Source organism: Hypanus sabinus, chromosome 23 (genome assembly GCF_030144855.1).
Source record: "Hypanus sabinus isolate sHypSab1 chromosome 23, sHypSab1.hap1, whole genome shotgun sequence".
In the NCBI taxonomy this organism is placed as follows: Eukaryota; Metazoa; Chordata; class Chondrichthyes; order Myliobatiformes; family Dasyatidae; genus Hypanus; species Hypanus sabinus.
Window position 1 is genome coordinate 8,630,602 of NC_082728.1, and position 20,522 is coordinate 8,651,123.

Genomic DNA, 20,522 nt, shown 5'->3' on the forward strand with positions numbered 1-20,522 from the left:
ATAACTTGCTCATGATTGGAATGGGGGAAGTGATAACTTGAATATATTTCAGATTTAATATTTTAATGCTTCAAATATTTTGTTTTAAACAGGGTGGGATATTCCAACTTTATATACAAAGGTTAAACCTTGGTGTACATCACAAATATGAATTGGATTCAGGAGAAGAGATTGGTTATCCTTTGAGCTTTGCACTTTCCCTTGAAAGAGAGGGCACTGCCCTGCTGTGTTTATGTAAGTTGTTTGACAGAAATTATCATGTGAAATTTAAATAAAGATTTAGTTAATGGTCATGTTTTAGAATCAATTACTGCCATGCAATAATTATCTTTTAACACTGCTTTTATCAAAATAACTTGGCTGAGCTGTTAGAAGGCCACCATTAAATTACGTTAAAGGAAGAGCTTCTTCCCCCTCTGCCATCAGATTTCCGAATAGACCATGAACACTACCTCACTGTTCCTCTTTGACTCTATTTGTTTGTTTGTTGTCATTTGTATCTTGCACCTTCCTTTTGTCATGACAACAGCAAAATTCAGAACATAATAATAAACATGATTCTGATTCAACCAGTTAAAGCTCATTTTGGACACTGGTAAACTCGATTAACTGGCAAAGAGGACCAAGTAATTTCTCCATCAGTTCTTGTAACAGAGTGCATGAACTGCAGTGCAAGAATATGATTGTCTATTGCTTCTGCAGTGTAAGTTTAACTGCAGTTATTTAGCATTTCACTGCAGTCCCTGTTATATACTTGTATAGGACTATTTTGAATTTTAGCTACTGAATGGCTGATTAGAACATTTCAGCCCAGTTACAAGCATAGTTCCACTTATTATTGCTATCTGTATACTCGTTATCCACTGCTGTAGAAGTGGAATGAGAGAATTTGCTCAGTTAGATGATATTCATCTTGCACCCATGACTTAAAATTTTATTGAATTTCATTATCTGTGGCCTTGTGGGTCACAACACCAATGTATGAAATATTTTAAATGTGAATGATTCTGTACCTCACTTCCAGATGGTCTTTTCAAAATCCCCATCATGTGAGACTTTCATGTACTCTTCACACTCTTCCATCAATGAATAAATTAAAATGAATTAAAGTCAAAGAATGTTGTCAGAATCATGGTTATTATCACTGACATACTGAACACTGAAATTTGTTTTGCAGTCACAGTACAGTGGAATACTGGCAGACTTGAATCTTGATTAAAAATTTGAATAAGTAGTGCAAAAGAGAGTAAAATGGTTCGTGGACCGTTCAGAAAAACGATAGCAGAGGATTGTAAGCTGTGCCTAAAACATTGAGTGTGAATCTTCAGGCTCCTGTATCACCATCTTAATGATAGTAATAGAAGAGGACTTGTCCTGAATGGTGAGGGTCCTTCATGTGGATGCTGCCTTCTCATCACCTTTTCAAGATGTTTTTGATGGTGGGGAGACTTGTGGCAGTGCTGGAGCTGTCTTGAGTTTACAACACTCCACAGGTTTCTGATCTTGTGCACTGGTGCCTCCATACCAGATGGTGAAGCAACCAGTTAGAATAATCAGTAGAAATTTGCATGAGTCTTTGATGTACCAAATCTCCTTGTTATACTGGAACAACATTCGGCTATGATGACTAAATCTCAATCATCAGTACTGTCCTTATTTTTGACATTTTATCCGAATTAGAGCGCCATCCATGTGCTTCTGGCACAAGTGAGTTGCTTTAACTGATGGTATTAAACTAGTTTTAATAGTTTCAAATCTGTTTTCCCCACATGAAAAAGGGAAACAAATTCTGCTTAGCTTAGATGTAGATGGCCACTCTTTCTAGTTCATTTTCCAGCTGCAAACAGCTATTGTGCATACTTTTTAGCGGTTGTGTCTACTTATTACTGATAATTTTCTCCCTCTTTTGTTGAAGATTCCACTGGCTGTATCTATAAAATACAGTTGTCATTAAACAGGAATTCAGCTGACAAGGATTGGATCCTATCTCAATCATTATTGTGGAAACTGACAGGCTGTGTGGATTCTCTAGTTAATGCTGCTATATTGGCCTTGGATGAGACACATGTTGCTGTGTTAGGAGCTCCACAATCTCATCAGTGCTCCGCCAAAGGTACCTATTACATCACAGATATGATGCATGACCGTATTAGATTGCCACTTCTGATAGATTGCTTGGTGAATCATTTGGTCCACCTTTGCATGAAAGGCCCTCTTTTTATGTGGGTATGCATTGTCGTTCTTGCTCTGCACATGACGTACATTAGGGAGGAAATGCTGATTTTTATATGGCCTGTATTTTATGGTCAGTAGTAGTTAGGGAAGCTCCTTAGAAAGTTGTAAATGTATATTTTCTGATGTTGGTTCCTGTTGGTTGTCAATTTAACTGGATCATTGGCGTCCAGCAAACACCAAATCTATCAAGGTGTTATAATTATGCCAGATTTTAAAACTTAAACCCCATGCCATGAAATTAGATTCTGGGGTCTTTTAAAATACTTGATCTGTGAGTGAATTCACTGATACTCGGAGCTGAAGGCAGATAATGCTGTGGAGAGGAGCAGAAATCACAAATTCAGCTTTTAGATTTCTGCTTTCCTCTAGTTTGGCACAGACTAGATGGTCTGAAGGACCTATTTCTATGCTGTATTACTCGATGATACTGCTCATGGTGTTGATTTCTCATTCCATCGATATCAAGTGTTTTGAGTTTTGCTATCACAAATTGCTAAATTCAGATTGAGCTGTGTGAATGAAAGTATTTACTTCAACACTCAAGATAGTTTGATGTTATTTCCAGTACACCTGTCCAGATCTTATGCAGCACAAAAAAACTCAATAAATATAAATACATAGCTTATATACATTAATTGTATGCCCATGAAGTGACACTAGGCGCAGGAGTGCTTGTACATAATGTGACTGACAGGAAATGATAAAATAATGGTGGTTGAGGGTTTGGAGGTGTTGATCAGCCTTACTGCTTGGGGAAAGTCACTGTTTTTGAGTCTGGTGGTCCTGACGTGGATGCAATATGTCTCCTCCCTGATGGAAGTGGAACGAACATGGTGGCTTAATAATTATTTCAGGAAGTTGTTGATCTGAGAAAGGAAAGCTTTGTGGCTATGACAGTTGATCCTAGATAGTGTGAGGAGATCTTAAGACTGGGCTGATGTTTTGGACAGGACATCTAATCGAGAGAAGTGGGGAAAGTAAATGTTCACGCTGAAACATTTACTTCCGAAAAGATTGAGAAAGAATTTTAAAAATCTAGCTCGCAAAGGTGAATTAAGGCTGTTGGGACTGGTTTTCATGATCTCCACTTTTGCATAAAAATGGTACTATAGGGTTCCACAGTAGATGGCGGTTAGCGCAACACTACTACAGCTCGGGGTGTATCAGAGTTCAATTCTGTTCGAACTTTGTAAGTTCTCCCCATGACCATGTGGGTCTCCTAAGGGTGCTCTGGTTTCCGCCTATATATAGTTCAAAAGCACATGAGTTAATAGGTTAATTGGTCATTGTAAATTGTCCTGTGATTAGGCTAGTTTTAAATCGGTGGGTTGCTGGGCCGTGTGCCTACTTGGGTTGGAAGTGTCAATAAATAATGACTGAAAGATGGAAACTAACTGATAACACTATCATGTCATCAGGAAAGTAGACATGCTTTCTATTTACTGATTCCCTGTAATAATCACAAAAGTTACAAAACTGAAGCAGGATTTGGGTAATGTGTCCTTTCAAACCTCTTTTTGCCACTTAAAGGTTGGTCTGGTACCTTCCTGCTTTGCTGATTGATTCTCATTCAATCCCTGATTCTTTTAACATTGATTTCAACTTTCATTATGTCTGGTTTTTGAACATTCACAGCTCTCTGAGCTGGAAATTTCCAAAGGTAAGAAACTTCTATGTGAAACAAAGTTATTTTCACTGCAGTATCAAATAATCAGTGCCTTAGCCTCACCATGCTCTGCAGTTTGACACTCTCCAGCTGGAGGAAACTCTGTCAGCGGCTTCCTTGTTGGTCATCTATGATTCATAGTTAATACGATTACTGATGTACTTTGGGAAATTATGTATACACACCCTTACACTGAGACTTGCTCTTCTATTTTGGGATTTTTATACGATGCTTTTCTGTAGTCCACACAATTTAAGATTATTGAACTCCACTCTTGGAAGACTTTTCTGGGTGAATTTTCTATGGAGGTGAAAGACAGCAGGTGAGAGCACCTCATTTGGCAGCAAGCATGTCTACTGGATTGTATGAAAACGTATATTTGTGTTTGCCTTTCAGATTCTTTGAGTATCTGGAATACAAGATTCCAAACACTCCAGGCATGGAAGGAACTTCCTGAGGGAAGCTCTGGGCAGGTAGTTTGCTCTTTGTTGTTTTTAGCCTTTATGGTGATTTTATTCCTTGTTTTAAACATGAGAAGCAACTGTGCATCAATACCACTTGGTACAAATTTTTAACTTTCGTACTTGTCATTTCTCATTCTTTAAGACTGCTATCTCAAGGTGTCCATTTAGAAACGTGTGGAATTATGCCTGTGCCACTGACAGCATTTATTTCTAAGTCAGGATGTATTTGAAGTTTTGAATATGGTATTTTGTGCCAGCTGCTCTTATCTTTAATGTAAGAGGTCATAACTTCAATGACTATTGTTGGAGTAGCCTTGGGAAGTGACCTCTACATTGTGCAGAATGTGCTGACTGAAGCTATAGTGTGGTTGAGAGAGAGAGAGACAAATGAGATGCCAATCAAGGATCTACATTTGTTCTGAATAGTACTGGCTTCTGCTGTTGGAGTTGAACTCATCTAGAGTTGACCCTTCCCTACTCTGGGAAGGTCAGTGAAGCAGAGAGAAATTTAACAATAGAGTATCCCATCCCACTCCTGACTTCACTCGTATTCTGTCTGCAGCTGGTAAGTTCACTGTAATTGGCAATGGAAATTTAATACTTAATTAAAATCCTTCATTGCTTACATTACGATTTCTTTTACATCAAGCCACTCTTCAGTCCTAAAGTTCTTTTGTAGTTCACTCAACCATTATTGTGCAGTTGAGGGATTCCAGGTTTTGCTGCTTGCATTCAAAGAAAGAGGCTGATCTATACTTGAATTTCCCATCCATAATGTAATGGCAGAACAAAAGCTGGAACCCTTCTCCTTTTGATAAGTTAGCAAGTGAGTGGTGTAATATTAGGTGGACTGTGGTGGAAGGAAGAGAAGCCTAACGATAGGAATCGTCAAGAAAACTGTTAAGAGGAGGCAAAGAGATGTTAGTTGGAAGATTTTTGTTGAAGCTGGTGGAAGTTGCAGAGACTTCCTGACATAATTAAAAGTTAACTCTTTTTATCTTTATCAGTTGTGGTGTTACGATGGGAAGCTTTTTGTTCCTCATGGAAAAGCCTTAAGCGTGATACCATTTACATGTGAAACCTGTTCTCTGGCAGCCGTCATTGGCAAGCTCAAACAGCCAAGTGAAGGAGGTAGGTTACTGTGGTTGAGGGAGCAAAATTTCAACAGTTAAAATTATACACTTACACTAATTTTTAAGGTTTATTTTTTCACTGAATTTACTCGTAAAGATGCATCTTTGTTTGCATTTATTTTCAAGTAGCGTGATGAATGAGGCTGGTTTTGAGCTTGGACAAAATAGGTGTGCTTATAAGCCTAGGGTCACAGAATAAAAGAATTGTTAGTTCCTTTTGTTGCTGTTCTTGTGGGGATTATAACTAGTTCAACGTGACCTGCTCCTAAGTTTGTTCATGTCAAAATAACCTGCCTGTGCAATATTCACTTGTGTAAGCTGGATGAAAGCTCATTTATTAAGCATCTTCCACAATCAGCATGTCCCAAAGTGCTCAACAACCATTAAATTACAGCCACTGTCTGTTCTTTTCTGTGTGAATATAAGGCCAAAAGACATAGGAGCAGAATTTAGCTATTCATCCAATCTAGAGTACTGTGCCTTTCCATGATGGCTGATTTATTTTCCCTCTCAATCCCTTTCTTCCTTCCCTAGCTTTTGACACCCTTACTAATCAAGAACCTGTCAACTTCCACTTTAAATATACCGGATAACTTGGCCTCCACAGCAACTTGTGGCAATGAATTCCACAGATTCACCACTCTCTGGCTGAAGAAGTTCCTCCTCATCTCTGTTCTAAAGGGGTGTCCTTGTATTCTGAGGCTGTGCGTCTGGACCAGGACTCCTACTATTGGAAACATTCTTTCCATGTCCACTTTATCTAGACCTTTCAATATACTGTAGGTTTCTATGATTTCTCCCTCCCTTCCCCCCTCCCCAACCACCCCCACCGTCTTATAAACTCCAGTCAGTACATGCCCAGAGCCATCAAACACTCCTCATATGTTAACCCTTTCATTCCCAGGATAATTCACATAAACTTCCTTTGTACCCTCACCAATGCCAGCACAACCTTTCTTAGTTATGGGGCCCAAAACTGCTCACTGGACTTCAAATGTGGTCTGGCCAATGCATTTTAAAAACTCAGCATTACACTATTGCTTTTTATTTTCTAGTCCTCGTGAAATGAATGCTAACGTTTCATTTACTGTCCTTGCCACCAACTATATTCAACTATACTATCACCATACCTCTGGTTCCAGACTCCCAGCTCCTCCATCTCCACATGTACTCATAGGGAGGTGTCTGAGATGCATTTCTTATTTTCTCAGCCATGGTTTCCCTCTACTGTAGTTGACAAAGCCCTTGACAACATTTCATCTATATTCGGCATCTCTGTTATTCTCTCCAGGAGGAAAGAGGGCATACTTCCAGCATCTGCAACTTTTTGTTATTTCTTTTATTTATACTGTATATACTTAACACACTAAATATAGGTTTAAATTAATTCAGTGATTGATAGTGTATTTTTCAATTCATAAAAGGGACACATCTGTCCACTGTGGTGAACTGGAATACAATGCTTCAAGAGCAACAGTCTGCTGAGCTTCATCCTCCTGTTACCCTCGACACAGCTGAATCGACACTCAGTAGAAAAGTAAGCATTTACTTCCACTGATGTATTGTACTTCCCTTTTCAAGTATCTGAGAGCCCAGAGGTGGTCTGTCCTGGGGCTGGAGGCCTGTGTCAGTGTGTGGTGAGGGTGGGAAAGGGGCTTGTTTTGCTGTGTCTAGTTTTGTTCTGTTGTTCTGCTGAACACTGTGTGTGCTATACTGGCACTGGAATGTGTGGTGGCACTTCCGGCTGCCCCCAGTGCATCCTTTAATGTACTGTTTTTAACACAAACAATGGATTTCACTGTTTCGATGTACAGTACTGTCTTGGGCGCCTTGGACTTTTGCACAATACTGTAGTAATTTCATGTATTACACTGTACGGCTAGAGAAAAAACAAAATTCATGCCGTGTGAGTGACGATGAACCTGATTCTGATATGGGTCTCTTGTGCACTGAGAGTGGGAAAGGGGCAGGGAGAGAATGGTTGGGGAAAGGGGAAGGGAACAAGCAGCTCAAACCACCAGAGAGAAATTCTGTAATGATCGATAAACTAATTGTTTGGAGTCAAATGACCTTGTCTTGTTTCTCAGGGTCACCTGCCCTGGCACTCCTGTGCCACCTATCCCACACCCCTCCTGCAGCGCCTCACCCTCACTAGTACTTACATTCTTTGTAGATTTACAAACTCATCCTCTGCTCCACGTTGATAAACACAGTTCAATGCAAAAGCCTGAAATGCCCTAGCTATATATATATGTGCCAGACTTCAGTATAGTAATGTAAATGTTAACTAGGTGGTCCTCTGTGAATGGGTAGAAAACTCTTGTGTTTTTTGAATAATTTGCATCTTCTGTATTTTTAACTTCCCCTCTCCTATATATCCCCTTCATTTTGTCCATCTACATTTCTTGCTGTTTTGGAATATGTGAGTAGAAATGTCAATGGGCAAATTCTGTTCTTTAATGCTATTTGAACTAAATTGCCTGTGAGAGCCCTACATGCAATGTGTGCCAGGAAATTATTCAAGCTTTTTGTCCTTTATAAACGTTTGCTAACAAAGTACATAAAGAACTCAGAACATTTTTTAAAACAGAAAACATTTTGATGGGGAAGACTTGTCAATGCAGTTCAGAGTAAAAGGTCTATTGACTGTTTCCAAGAAGCACTGAGCGCCAGAGAATGGAGCTGTTTTAGTTATGCCTGGGATGTGATGGAAGGAAGTAAGCTCAATCTGCTTCCTTATCTCAAGCAATTTTCAAGCAAAAACTCAGTGGCCCAAAGCAAAGAGAAATTGAATCTTTTTTTTTTCTTGAGCAAATGTTGCATGGGAAATGGTGTAAACTTCAGATAATGCAGCCTAGTAGTGTAGGGCATCACTTTACAACACTAGCTGCCAGATTCAGGTTTCATTCCTGCTGTCTGTAAGGAGTTTATACATTCTCCCCATGACTGTATGGGTTTCCTTTCACGTTCCAAAGATGTACTGGTTTAGGGTTAGTGAGTCCTGGGCATAATATGTTGGTTCTGGAAGCATGGTGATACTTGTGGGCTACCCAACACAATCCTCGCTGATTTGATTTAATGCAAACAACACATTTCAGTGATGTTTTGATGTGGCACATAAAACTAATCTTTATATTCCTATTTATACCTAAACATCCAATTATTTCACTTTTTTTTTAACCCGTTACGTAGTTGTATATTAAGCTTCCAGTGAACCTGGTGATCTTAAAAGAGAATGGGAAATACATAAACACTCAGGACCCCAGCTCTTGTCAGTGTTCCTGACCTCTGGTGTTGTAACAGCAGGGCGCAGTTCTAGCTGCACACCCCATTTTACACGATGTATCCTTAGCACACACTGGACTGAGTGTCCAGTGTGAACCAGGTGACAAACAATCAGGATTTCAAGCAGATTTGCACATCTAAAACATGGGGAAATGGCTTGCTGTGATTCTGATGATCCCTACTTTGCTTTGCAGCGGAAAAACAGAAAACTTAAGAAATCCCAGTCACAATCTTCTCTGAATCAGACTATGATTGAGGTAAGCCAGATATCTACAGAAAAGCTTGAAGCATCACAGCTTGAAACTTGTTTCTCTTTCAAACCCATCCCTTCGTTATTAGAAGTTTGAGTATTTTTTTTCAAAATCTTCCCAATTTCTTTACACAAATAATTTTCCATTCACTGCTGCAAATAATGTGGACTCTCTTGTAATTTGTTGTACTTTCTTTTTGTATCATTGCAGCAATGAAGGTGGTAATACTTATTTAACATAGAATACTGCAGCACAGTACAGGTCCTTTGCCCCACAATGTTGTGCCAATCTTATAACCTCCTCTAAAATCAATCTAACCCTAACCTCTCGCGTATCCTTCCATTTTCCTTCATCCATGTGCCTATCTTTAAGAGTCTCTTCAATGTCTCTAATGTATCTGCCTCTACCACCACTCCTAGCAGGGTGTTCCACTGTCAGTGTAAAACAAAACTTTCCTCTGATAGTCGCACCATGTAATTATTTATTGATTTGGTTTGGAAGTTGTAACACAGTTTAACTGCAGTACTTTTAAAATTCTATTTGGGTGGCTTTTGTATTGGAAACATGCTTTGAAATGAAAATTGTGATGAATAATCTTTCAAAAGGATAAGAACAGCATTTGTAGTGATGAATCAGAAATGGAAAATTATTTTATCAACAGTTCTCGAGTGTATTTATGGTGCAAAATATTAATCACTTTGAGAATCATAGTATTCCGAGTCCAGTTGAGTATAAAGTGAAGTCTGGCAGCTTAAACACAGGACTAATACTGCAGAGTATTAAATGGGCGCAGCTTTTGGACATTCTTCGTAACAATTAGTTTATTGTTCAGCTAACGTAAATGCCTCCCCTTCCTGATTTCAAATTAATGTTCAGTTCATATTTTTGGTCTCAGAATAACTGTTTGGACTTTGAGAGGCCTGTCTCCTCGGTGCTCCAAAGAATTATCCTGACTGAGTTGTGCAAGTTGCATTTTGATAATTGTTTGTTAGGGACCATGTCATTTATTGTATATTCTTTCACAGTGTGAATCAAATGAAAAAATTGATGAAAAATTAAATCCATTGTTGAGTAATCTGCTGGATCCCAATGCACAGCAAATGATTACACAGGTTGCTACGATTTTGGTAACCAGATGTATGGTACAGAACAAGTTCTACCCCAAGAATGCACTAGTGAAGCTATTACAGACACAAATGCTTTCTTACAGGTGAGAAAAATATCTTAACCCTCCAAAACAAAAATGCCACTTTTACCTAATTGAAGTTACATTTTGCCTCAGATATACTTTTGTTAATTGGTATAAAGTGATCACTCAAGTTGAGTATGGTGTTCTGCTAAGGGTTTCTCTCTTGGTTCTAAGGTGGCTGTTGAGGCCAATCCAGAATCCACATATTCTGGTGCAGCGTGGGCAAGAGTGGGGCTGTGATTAGTGGTTGGGCTTGAGTGAAATAAAACTTCAGGTTCTGCTTTTCCTTTCCACTTGACCCTTGCTATTTCTGGCTGAGAAGGTTAATAATGGACCTGTACTAATATAATCTGAGAGTATCTATAGAAAATGGAGCACTGTCTTGACTCAATATTTCCACATTCTAAGCATGATATTTCAGTGATAAATTTTTGTTCTTAACACTGGTAGTACTGAGTGTTTAAAAACACAGGGGAAATTATTAATGGTGCTAAATAGCTTCCATGATACACAAATTGAGATACAGCTACAAGGGGCACCGTGGTAGCATAGTAGTTAGTGTGACACAATTGCAGCTCGGAGCGTCGGAGTTCAGTTCCAGTGCCTTTCTGTAAGAAGTCTCTGTGTCCTCCCCGTGGAATGTGTGGATATTCTCCAGGTGCTCCAGTTTCCTCCCACAGTCCAAACGCGGTAGGTTAAGTGGTCATTCATTGTAAATTGTCCCATGATTAGATTAGGGTTAATCGGGGATTTTTGGAGGAACATGGCTGGAACGGCATACTGTGTCATATCACTAAGTAAATTGAGGTGTGGCTATAAGAGGTGCCACGGAAGCGTAACAGTTAGTGCAACGCTATTGCAGCTCAGAGTGTCAGAGCTCCGAGTTGTGAGCGTAAGTAGTGTGTATCTTCCTGAACTGACCATGTTTATTTCATCTGGGTGTCTGGTTTCCTCTCACAGTCCAAGGTTAGTAAGTTAATTGGTTACTGTAAATTGTCCTGAGATTAGACTAGTGTTAAGTATGTGGGTTGCTGGACAGTGCAGCTCATGCACCAGAAGAGCCTGTTCTGCACTTTTTTTCTAAATAAAAAATTTGTTTATCAGCTCTCACAGCCTTGTCAATCACTCCTGCATTGCTGGATATGTAATTAATTTTTTGAAATAATTATATAATCAAAATGTCACCAGGGTAGAATATTTGTTGGGTTATGGAGGATCTTTGTGGAATGAAGTTGCCATTGAATTTGATAATGTTCAGATGGCAGGTGAACAAACCAAAACATCTGCTTCTCTCCTCACAGATAGCATCTGACTGATTGTTCTTAGCATTTGCATTTCTCTGTAGGGTACTGTTCACATTGACATCAATCTGTGGCACCAGTAATGTCACAGCTGTTGTTTGTGATCTCAAGCTGCAGATGTTTGGTTTGAAAGATTATCTTATGGTGGTGTTGTGAAAGATCGCTGTTTAGTGACACTAAAACCTGTCGAAGGAAGCCCTCAAATAGTTGCTGTCTTAAAGGTTTTCTCAAATTTAAAAGGTATAACTGGTGTAAAATGTTCTTTCACAACATTACATGAGTATCACGAACTTGCATAAAGCTAATATGTGAAAGATAAGAAAAGTTCAAAGTGCCTGTGTTACCACACACCACCTTGAGATTCATTTTTTGCAGGTATTTATAGGAATAAATGGTGAAGAAATAGAATCTATCAAACATCCAATGTGCAAAAGAAGACAAACTATGCAAATACGTCATGTGATATTAGAAAATCTGCTCAGTGCTGATTCTTGATTTTAGCAGTTATCAGAGTGATGTATAACTCTAATGAGTAGGCCAGAAAGAGCTGTTAAATTAATCCCCCTTTCTCCAAGTTCTTTTACAGTACCAAATCAGTTTCACCAACCTTTTAGGAACTTGCATAGTTTTCTGATTCTTATGTTTCTTGAAATCAAAAGGTTATGCCTTTTTGTCCTAGACTCTCCCACCATGGGAAACATCCTTTCCACATCTACTCTGTGTAGGCCTTTCAACATTTGAAAGGTTTCAGTGAGATTCCCCACTCATCCTTTTGAATTCCAGCGAGTACAGACCCAGAGCCATCAAATGTTCCTCGTACGATAACCTTTTCAATCCTGGAATCATCCTTGTGAACCTCCTCTGGACCCTCTCCAATGCCAATATATCTTTTCTAAGATGAGGGGCCCAAAACTGTTCACAGTACTCGAGATGAGGCCTCACCAGTGTCTTATAAATCCTCAGCATCACACCCTTGCTCTTGTATTCTAGACCTCTTGAAATTAATGCTAACATGACGTTTGCCTTCCTCACTGCTGACTCAAGTTAACCTTCAGGATGTTTTGCACAACGACTCCCAAATCCCTCTGCATCTCAGATTCCTGGATTTTCTCCCCATTTAGAAAATCGGGAGAAGATTTATTTCTACTACTAAGGTGCATGACCATACGTTTTCCAACATTGTATTTCATTTGATACTTTATTGCCCATTCTCCTCATCTGTCCAAGTCCTTGTGCATCTTACCTGTTTCCTCAACATGACCTGTCCCTCCACCAATCTTCGTATCATCTGCAAACTTGGCAACAAAGCCATCTATTCCATCATCTAAGTAACTTATATACAGCATAAAAATCATTTAAATACGGCATAAAAACATTACTAGTCACTGACAGCCAACCGGTAAAGGATCCTTTTATTCCCACTCGCTGCCTCCTACCAATCAGCCAATGCTCTAACCATGTTAGTAACTTTCCAGTAATACCATGGGCTGTTAAATTAGTAAGCAGCCTCATGTGTGGCACCTTGTCAAAGGCCTTCCAAAAGTCCAAATACACAACATCCACTGCATCTCCTTTATCTATCCTACCTGTAATATCCTGAAAGAATTCAAACAGGTTTGTCAGGCAAGATTTTCCATGCTGGCTTTGTACTATCTTGTCCTGTGTCACCAAGTACTCCATCACCTCATCCTTAACAATTGACTCCACAACACCTTCCCAACCATTGAGGTCAGGCTAACTAGTCTATTATTTCCTTTCTGCTGCCTTCCTCCTTTCTTAAAGAGTGAAGTAACATATGCTATTTTCCAGTCCTCTGGCACCATCCCAGAGTCAAATGATTTTTAAAAGATCAATTCTAATGCCACCTCAATCTCTAACGCTACCTCTTTCAGAACCCTAGGGTGCAGTTCTTCTGGTCTGGGTGACTTATGTACCCTTAGGTCTTTCAGCTTTTTAAGCACTTTCTTTCTTGTAACAGTAACTGCACCCACTTCTCTTCCTTCACACACTACAACATAATACATACTGTTAGTGTCTTCCAGTGAAGACTGATGCAAAATACTCATTTAGTTCATTAGCCATTGCCTTGTCCCCCTTTATTATTTTTCCTGCCTCATTTTCTAGCAGTCCTATATCCGCTCTCAGTTCTCTTTTATTGTTAACGTACTTGAAAAAAACTTTTACTGTCCACTTTGATATTATTTGCTAGCTTAAATTAATACTTCATCTTTTCCCTTCTAATGATTTTGTTCTCTGTAGATTTTTAAAAACTTCCCAAACCTCTATCTTCCCACTAGTTTTTGCTTTCTCATGTGCCCTTTCTTTTGCTTTTACTATAGTTTTGACTTCCCTTATCAGCCACGGTTGTACTATTTTACCATTCGAGTATTTCTTAATTTTTGGAATACATATGTCCTGCACCTTCCTCATTTTTCCCAGAATTGCACACCATTGCTGCTCTGCTGTCATTCCTGCCAGCAGCTCCTTCCAGTTGACTTTGGCCAACTCCTCTCTCATACCACCGTTAAGTTCCCTTACTCCACTGAAATACTGCTGTATCAGACTTTACTTACCCCTGTCAAATTTCAAGTTGAACTCAATCATATTGTGATCATTGACTCCTAAGGGTTATTTTACCTTAAGGTCCCTAATTGCCTCTGGTTCATTACATAACACCCAATCCAATATAGCTGATCCCCGAGTAGGCTCAATGACAAACTGCTCTAAAAAGCTATCTCTTAGGCATTCAACAAACTCACTCTCTTGAGATCCATTACCAACATGATTTTTCCCAATCAACCAACATGTTAAAATCTCCCTTGACTACAATAACATTACCCTTTTGACTTGCCTTTTCTGTTTCTTGTTGTAACCTGTGGTCCACCTCCCAGCCACTGTTGGGAGGCCTGTATATAACTGCCATCAACGTCCTTTTCCTCTTGCAGTGTCTTAACTCAACCCCCAAGGATTCAACATCTTCTGATCCTATGTCACATCTTTCTACTGATTTGATGCCATTCTTTACCAGTAGAGCCACACCACCCTCTCTGCCTACCTTTCTATCCCTCCGATATAACGTGTAACCTTGGATATTCAGTTCCCAACTACAGCCATGATGGTCACAACATCATATCTGGGAATCTGTAACAATGCAACAAGATCATCCACCTTATTTCTTACATGATGTGCATTTAGATACAACACCTTGAGTACTGTATTTGCTGTCCTTTCTGACTACATCCCTAATGATTTGATACTCAGCCTGTTGACTGCAATTAAGTCCCATCACCTGCCTGACCTTACTGACAGTCTGACTGCATGCTATCTTTACTTTTTTACCATCCATCCTTTCCTGAGTCCCTTCACTGTGGTTCCCACCTCCCTACCAAGTTAGTTTAAACCCTCCCCAACAGGTCTAATAAACCTGCCCACCAGAATATTGGTCCCCCTCAGGTTCAGGTGCAACCTGTCACTTTTGAACAGGTCATACCTCCCCCAGAAGCGATCTCAATTATCCAAGAACTTGAACCCTTGCCCCCTGCACCAGCTTCTCAGCCATGCATTTATCTACCAAATCATCCTGTTTCTACCCTCACTAATGCATGGCACAGGCAGCAATCCAGAAATTACTACCCGGGAGGTCCTGCTTCTCAGCTTTCTGCCTAGCTCTCTAAATTCTCTTTTCAGGACCTCATTACTTTTCCTTCCTATGTCCTTGGTACCAATATGTATCAAGACATCTGACTGCTTCCCCCTCTTCCCCCCCCCCCCCCCCCCACAAAATGTTGTGGACTGGATCTGAGACATCCCTGACCCTGGCACTTGGGAGGCAACGTACCATCCGGGTGACCCATTCATGCCCACAGAATCTCCTGTCTGTTCCCCCTCACTATTGAATCCCTGTCACTATCACTCCCTTCTTCTCTCTTTCCTTTCTGCACCACAGACACTTGCTCAGCGCCTGTAACCTAGTCGCTGTGGCATTCTCCCAGGTAGTCATCCCTCACAAAAATATCCAAAGCGGTATACTTGTTTTTGAGGTGAATGGTCACAGGGGGGCTCTGCTCTAACTGCCTGTTTCCATTTCTCCTGACAGTCACCCAGCTACTCGTCTCCTGCAACTTCGGGGTGACTGCTTCCCTGTAACTTTGATCAATCATATCCGCACTCTCCCTTATGAGCAGGTGGGCATCCAGTTGCTTCTCCAGATCCCTAACATGGTCTTCAAGAAGCTGCAGCCAGATACACTTCATGCAGATATAGTTCCCCGGGAAACTCTGGGTCTCCCAGTTCTCCAACATCCGGCACGTAGAGCACACCACAGCCATTTAAATGGCACAGTGAGAGAGGGGGGACGGAAACAAGAAGGAAACCTCGGTACTTTAATTTATTAGGGGTATGAGCAACTAATCTTTGAGTTTGTGGAGATTCATCAAACTTCTATCGATGTGTGGTGTAGAGTATACTGACTGGCTGCGTTACAGCCTGGTACGGAAAATCCTACAAAAAGTTGTAGATACAGCCCAGTCTATCACAAGTAAAACTGTTCCAATCATTGAGCACATCCACATGGAACTCTGTCGCAGGAAAGCTGCATCTGTCATTAGGGACACCCACCACCCAGGACATGTTCTCTTCTTGCGGCTACAGGAGCCATCAGCCATCAGGCTCTTGAACCAAAGGGGATAATTTCACTCAATGTCACTTGCCACATCATTGAAATGTTTCCACAACCAACGGACTCACTTCCAAGGATTCTTCATCTCATGTTCTCTATTTATTTCTTATTTATGTATTATTATTATTATTATTTCTTTTTGTATTTGCACAGTTTGTTGTCTTCTGCACACACTGGTTGAATGCCCTGTTGGGCACTATTTCACTGATTCTGTTATGGTTATTATTCTTTAGATTTATTGAGTATACCCACAAGAAAATGAATCTCAGTGATTCATTGTACTTTGATGAAATTGTACTTTGATAAAATTCACATTAAACTTTGAAAACTTGCTTTGAGAGTGAAGATGTCTTGTGAGAAGTTATGGATTTGAAACTGATGATTCTTTTTCAGCTTGTGTCCGGATTTGATAGCAGTTGCCATGAATAAAGCAGACTATTACCTCCTGCAGCTATGCCTAAAGCATTTCCCTGATATCCCAGAGGCTGTGGTATGTGCCTGTTTGAAGTTTTTCCTCAAGTAAGTATTAAGTTAAGCAGTCTTGTAGAATGTAAGTTTTTAAACTAGAAGATTGGTGGAGTCATAGATATCAAAGAAGGTTACAGAGACATGGGTCAACTGGGAAAAAATGGATAGAGAAGTGGCAGATGGAACCTAATACAGGCAAAGGTGAGGTGACACACAAAATGGTTGGGCACCTCAGCAGGTCAGACAGCAGCTATGGACATAAATGGCATCTGACATTTCAGACTGAGACTCTTCATCTGGACTGAGGAAGAAGCCAGAACGAGAACGTGAGGGGAGGGGAAAGAGTGCAAACTGGCAGGTAATAACCAGGTGAGGGGAGAACATGGGTGGGGAGGGGTGATGAAATGAGAAGCTGGAATGTGATGGGGGCAAAATACAGAGGGCTGAAGAAGGAGGAGTATGATAGGAGAAGACAGTGAATTTAGAATCTTTGAATGGTCCATTTATTATCAAAGTATGTATGCAGTATACAACCCTGAGATTCGTCTTCCCACAGACAGCCACAAAACAAAAACCAAGGAACCCATTCAAAGAAAAAACATCAAACCCCCCCCCCACCCCTCCATGCACAAAAAACAAATCGTACAAATGGGGAAATAACAGAGAAAATAAAACACTTAACCCCCAAAGTCTTCAAAAGAGTACAGGTATATCCAATTTAGTTCAGTTCAATCTGTGCTGTGTTGTTCATTAACTCAGGCTGCAGATCCACTCTGTCCCGGTCATGGAGAAAAGGAAGGAGGTAATGTATTTGGGGACATCGGGTCATATCAGGACATATAGAATAAATGTCAAGGACCTTAGTGTTGTTGTACAGAGGTACCTTGGGGCGGAAATCCATGGTTCCCTGAAAATGGAGCCACAGGTAGGGAGCTCTATAGGCAGAGGAATTGAGCACGAGTTGTGATGCCGTGTAGTTTTCGGCTGCACTTTAGCTGTTGTGTATGATTGTGGTTGCTGCTCTACAGGAAGGCTGTGGTATCGTTAGAATGCAGAAGGGGCTCACCAGGATGTTGCCTGGAATACAGGGATTTAGTTACAAGGAGAGATCAGATGGATTGGATTATTTTTTCTGAACATAGCAGACTGAGGGGTGAATTTAGAGATTTAAGATTATGAAGAACATCAGGTAAGTCTTTTTCCCAGATAAGGGAAGTCTAAGACTAGAGGCCTGAAGGTAATGAGCACAATTTGCATGGGAAATAGTGTACACAGTAAAAATCCAATAATCTAGCCGTCTTGCAACTTTGGTGTTAGATGAGCAGAGTTTGCAGATTATTGACTGTTATGAATACTGAAACATACAATTATTTCACATGTTTTACCCGTTGTATATGTCTTTTAAACTCTGCCACCACCGATGTCTCATCACATGAAGCCTCAGTAGTGTTACACTGTTTACTTTTTAACGTGTCGTAAATGCACTTTATTATTTGTTACTTTATTTGTGTTGATATTACTTTGTGAGTTGTATGTATGTTGTATGTACTGTGTTGTGCACCTTGGTTTTGGAGAAATGTTGTTTCGTAAGCTTGAATTACAATGAACTGAAATAAACATCGCAGTGAATTTAGGGAGTTTAAAGAGAAGGGTAAATACACAAATACTCAGGACCTGAATTCTTGTCGATGTTTCTGATGTCTTGTGATGATTGGGGAGGGTCGATTTAAAGAAGATTTAAGGTAATGATTATATGGAATGAGCTGCCAGGAGAGGAGATAGGCAGATATAATTGGAACATTTAAAAGGCATTAGGGAACATTCAAAAGACGTGAGGAGCAGGAGTATATGGTCTTAATGAGGGCATATAGACTTATCTTGGACTCAAAAATTGGCATGCTTTGAGTATTATTTCATCACTTTTAACTTCAACTCGCATTTAGGTAGTTTACAAAAGAGCAAAGTTTGCTCCAAGTGAAAACTTGAGAAAGTACAGGTAGAAAATAAGGTGCAAGGCCATAATGAGGTAAATGGTGAGATCAAGAGTCTACCTTATCATAGTAGGGGACCATTCAATACTCTTAAAACTGGGGTAGAATGGGTCTGAAAGCATGTACCATCAGGCTCATTGACGTCCATAATCCTGCTGCTTATAGAGCACGAACAATCCCCAGTTGTAATAAGATGCAATCTCCCTCATTATGGCCTTACACCTGATTGTCTATCTACACTGCACTAACTCTGTACTGGAACACTTCCTGCATTCTGTTATTGCTTTTATTTTGTACTGCCTCAGTGTTTTGTTTTGGTAAAATCTGTATACAAGACAAGTTTTTGACTGCACCCCAGAACAGGTGAAAATAATAAACCGATTTACTTATAACTTGATAGATAAAGTAAAAACAGATTTAATAACTTTTGGAACATTGGATCCCTGCATAACTGCTCTTCGCCCATTTATTTGGCATCCCCATGTAGTTATACGGTCAAATCAGTAATACAGCTGAACTGGTTAGCTGATCGTGATTATGCAGCTGATACCAAATATAAAACTTGCTGTGCCATCAACTTGTAAAACATGAGTCTGTGTTCTGTCTGTTTGATTGCTGTTATAAATTGTTCTTATTGTGTTTTTGCTTATGTTTCTAACACAATGAGTCAGGCACAGTTCATATTAGTAGCCAATATTCTTCAGCCTTGGCTCAGGCCATGTGCTCAGATCAGGGTGTGTCCAGGATATGTGTATAGGCAACTTCCAAAAAAGTATTTGTATTTGTTATTTCAGCTGTTCTATATTTTCTCATTAAAAGAACTTGTATTTAAAGATCACTGAAGCTTTACACCTGTAATTCTTCCCCAGTGCCAGTGAAACAGATCTGGAGGAAGTCATCGTGGACTCTCACAGTACAGCTTCATACATGGAAGTAGATCAGAGTTCCTCAAAGCCTGAGGAGAATTTGGAAATAGTAGAGAATGGCTTCAATTCAATTTTAACCAAAGATGACAGCAGTAATGTTCCAACACGTGAGGGCAACAGCAATGTTCCAGCAGAGGAATATGTCACAGATTCTTGGAAGTCTGCAACAGATTCAGTGTGTCCTGTTGGTCTTAAAAAGGCAGCTTTGTTGTATCCTTCCCAGTGTGTCCAATTGAGATAATGGGAAATTGAGTCTACTTAGCTTAGAGTTCACAGTAAATTTATTGTCAAAGAATGCATATATCACCATATATTTCCCAGAGATTTTCTTGCAGGCATTCATTGAAGAACAAAAAAATACGATAGAATCAATGGAAAAACTACACACACAGACTGTCAAACGACCAATGTGCAGATTTTATGCTGTGTTGTAACTTCTCAGATGTTATTGTGTAAAACCTTAGTTTGCAGAGAAGACTCAATGATCTGATTCTGCTCCTGTATCTTGTTTTATAATTTTGAAAATTGAAGCAGTGAGTAACAACTTGGGTGGAAAAATTTGACTGATAATTGATCTTTTATTTGGGGCTTCCTCAATTCTCCTCTAATTAACCCTAGCAAAAGGAGAAAATAATTCCAAATTCTCAATTATTAGATGCTGGAGGAGATGTTGCGACTTTGAATTATTTGGTTGCTTCCAAACAAAGGTACGGTCTCATTCTGTCTTAACCAAGGCATAGAGTAGGAGGCCACAAGGTATAAGTTTCCCTGTTAAACTGCACCTTGTTGCTGTATTTCCATGTGTGTTCCCGGACTGAAATAAGGCATAGGAGCACAATGAAGCAATTTGGTCCATTGAGTCTGCTCCGTCATTCCACCATGGCTAGTTTATTTTCTCATTCAACCCCATTCTCCTGCCTTCTCCCTGTAACCTT

At 39.9% G+C, this 20,522-nt stretch overlaps 1 protein-coding gene across 1 annotated transcript in view; it reads left to right on the forward strand.

Annotated features, from left to right (window-relative positions):
- Positions 1 to 20,522, forward strand: part of nol11 (nucleolar protein 11) — a 40,586-nt gene that overhangs the window by 13,927 nt on the left and 6,137 nt on the right. The window contains exons 6-14 of the mRNA XM_059948290.1: positions 93 to 234; positions 1,916 to 2,113; positions 4,298 to 4,374; positions 5,373 to 5,496; positions 6,923 to 7,035; positions 8,978 to 9,040; positions 10,060 to 10,244; positions 16,596 to 16,721; positions 19,531 to 19,797. Of these exons, the coding sequence (XP_059804273.1) occupies positions 93 to 234; positions 1,916 to 2,113; positions 4,298 to 4,374; positions 5,373 to 5,496; positions 6,923 to 7,035; positions 8,978 to 9,040; positions 10,060 to 10,244; positions 16,596 to 16,721; positions 19,531 to 19,797 (1,295 nt within the window). The remainder of the gene's footprint in view (positions 1 to 92; positions 235 to 1,915; positions 2,114 to 4,297; positions 4,375 to 5,372; positions 5,497 to 6,922; positions 7,036 to 8,977; positions 9,041 to 10,059; positions 10,245 to 16,595; positions 16,722 to 19,530; positions 19,798 to 20,522) is intronic.